The following is a 2933-nucleotide window of genomic DNA, read 5'->3' on the forward strand; positions in this document are numbered from 1 at the left end:
TCCTAAGTAAAAAGAAAAATTAATTAATAATGTATTAAGGACTAAGATGAATGGTTCATGAATACGAAGCAGAGCTATTAAGGCTCCTTATTATATATGATAACTGCCGGATCGTGAAAACTTATATAGGAGATATTTATTATTTGTATTCATGTCGTTTAAACTAAAATGTTCGAATTTTGCCTTTTCTAGTTCTTCTTTGAGTTTCCTATCAGTAAGTGCATATCTTCGTCAAAGAAAGGGCAATTACAACAAATTTTCATACATCTACATCTAATTTCATCCCTAAATTTATTGATTTGTATGATGAATGATTGGAAAATGAAGTTAATGAAACTAATCTGATCTTAACTCTTGTCTAATATAATATATACAAGAAAAAGATATTGAAATTTGAATATGTGCATATAGATAGGATAGGTGCATGTCAAAAGGCATGAGATGGCTTTGATGCGGTAAGGCGTTATAGTATGCTGAGAAGTGATAATGGGTGAATATGGAAAGGAAGTATTGTATGTGTATTTAAGAGTAGTAATGATTACAAATTTAAGTGATGATGGGTATTTAATTTAAAGTTGAAAGAGAAAGAACAACCTACAATTGGGAATGGGACTGCGCAGCCACAGCCGCCATTTCTTCTTCTCCCCACCTTTTCTTATGATCATCATGATTAATTATAAATTCGAAAACAGTTACTAGTACGAATATTAACTCTTTCATTAGTAGTCCCACACATAGAAATCGGAGCAACAGCATATATTTATAATTATAAAACTTAATTTTTCTAATCCATATAATTTAAACATATTTTATTCTTTGATAAAAGCCTCTTCCATTAAGTAAGCAAAAGACAAAAAACATAAATTAAAAAAGGGGTTTGTTAAACTGCAGAGCATTTCCTACTCATATTTCTTTTTAGAAAAAAGGGAGGAGAGAAAAGGGGTGGGGACTAGAGAAAAGAAAAGACAGCTCCAAAAATCAGTATAAAAAGGGAGGCCACATCTAATTTAGCAAAAGAAGAGAAGAAGCAACCGTTACGTGCGGTAAAAAGCTGTCAAGGAATGCTAAAAACAGCTCTGTTTCTACTAAACCTCATCCTCAACCCCTTCCTATTTTCACCAAACTCGCCTATATTTTAGGCCTCCGCGTTTCTCCTTCTCACCGGTAACTACTACTACTACTCATATTCCTTTTCTCTTTATCTATTGATGCCGACAATCCAAATAAATAGAGATTGTAATAGTAAAGCTTATTTAGTTTTCTATGTTAGATCTTCATTTAAGTACACACCCGACCAATGATAGTTTAGTTTTTGCTAAAAATGGTTCATTGTGTGGACACATTCTAAAGGTATCACTTTTGTCTTCATATTATTATACTCAACTCAAACAACTTTAACAATATTCTACTCCTTAGATAGGCCATTTTTTGTTGGAATCTTGTTCAATATAGCGACAATATAATGATATGTTTGATATTTTTTGCAGGAGAATGGGAATTGGGTTAAAATTGGTGTGCGAAATGGAGGAGTGGTTCAGAGTTAATGGTGCTGAATATTCGTACATAGCTACTGAAAACGACAACCAAGCTTCCATTAAGCTCTTCACCAACAAATGCGGTTACTCCAAGTTCCGTACCCCGTCCATTTTGGTCCAGCCCGTTTTCGCTCATCGGGCCCGGGTATCAAGTCGGGTCACTATTATCAAGCTCAGCCCAACTGACGCTGAAACACTATACCGCCGCCGGTTCTCCACTACCGAGTTCTTCCCACGCGATATTGATTCTATTCTATACAACAAACTCAATCTGGGTACTTTTCTAGCGGTTCCAAAGGGGCTTTACTCGGCCCAAACTTGGCCCGGAGTGGACGAGTTTTTGGCGAGTCAGCCCGAGTCATGGGCTGTGCTCAGCGTGTGGAACTGTAAGGACGTGTTCAATCTTGAGGTTCGTGGCGCGTCGCGAATGACAAAGATTCTTGCTAAGACGACTCGTATAGTGGACCGGGCTTTTCCTTGGCTCAAAGTACCGTCGGTGCCGGAGGTTTTCAGGCCATTTGGGCTTCACTTTTTGTATGGGCTTGGTGGAAAAGGCCCATTAGCTGAAAAGTTAACAAAATCCCTGTGTGATTTTGCACATAATCTAGCTAAAGAGTCGCGGTGTAGCGTGGTGGCGACGGAGGTGGCAAATCGTGAACCGTTAAGGTTAGCAATTCCACACTGGAAAAAGCTATCTTGCGCAGAGGATTTATGGTGCATGAAACGACTAGGGGAAGACTATAGTGACGGGTCATTAGGTGACTGGACAAAGTCACAACCTGGTCTTTCTATTTTTGTTGATCCTAGAGAAGTCTAACTTTATAATAGTAGTAGTAGTTTCAAATATGTCATGTCCTTTCGCACGAGGAATAGTGAAATCTAATTTTAGAAGCTCAAAGAAAAAGCAGGTGAAAAAGTTGATATTTCCTTTTTGGTAGGTTCTGTTTTTTGGTTGAAGCCAGTTAAACTTTTAACTATATAAGTTGAAGATATGGGTAGAGAACACTTTTTGTTGTTGGTTGGTTGCTGTAAAGGGGGGGAATATCCCACATTTTATGTAAATGGATGTGGCTTTTTAGATCCTCTTTCGGCCAAAGAGAAGATGTTTCTGTTGTCAAATGCTGGAATTTGTTATCTTTTGGCTTCTCTCTATAGTCTATCCCATCCTTTTTGTCTTTCCTTATTCTAAAGTTTAGGAGCAAAGTAAACGACTTGAGAAAAGAGAATATAATTAAAAAGGTTTGAAATTATATTTCACAGAATATGCTACTATAAATACTCCTCTCCGTCTAAATAGAAATAGCGAGATTCGATAGTGCAAAGGTTGTCACATCTAACTTTAAGCGAGAGTTCTGGATGTTGGTTTTTACTTATTGTAGATTTTGAAATTACAGTAAA

At 37.0% G+C, this 2933-nt stretch overlaps 1 protein-coding gene across 2 annotated transcripts; it reads left to right on the forward strand.

Annotated features, from left to right (window-relative positions):
- The first annotated feature begins 954 nt into the window (after positions 1–954).
- LOC107800909 (putative N-acetyltransferase HLS1-like) lies at positions 955–2669 on the forward strand. Of its 2 annotated transcripts, none has more exons than XM_016624177.2 (2): positions 955–1164; positions 1488–2669. In XM_016624177.2, exon 2 carries the CDS (start codon positions 1492–1494, stop codon positions 2350–2352), a length of 861 nt encoding a protein of 286 aa, XP_016479663.1. In that variant the 5' UTR covers positions 955–1164; positions 1488–1491; the 3' UTR covers positions 2353–2669. The 2 variants fall into 2 exon arrangements, with proteins under 2 accessions (XP_016479663.1, XP_016479664.1); XM_016624178.1 differs by lacking the exon at positions 955–1164 and adding an exon at positions 1171–1350.
- Positions 2670–2933: the final 264 nt, after the last annotated feature.

Source organism: Nicotiana tabacum, chromosome 17, assembly GCF_000715075.1.
Source record: "Nicotiana tabacum cultivar K326 chromosome 17, ASM71507v2, whole genome shotgun sequence".
NCBI lineage: Eukaryota > Viridiplantae > Streptophyta > Magnoliopsida > Solanales > Solanaceae > Nicotiana > Nicotiana tabacum.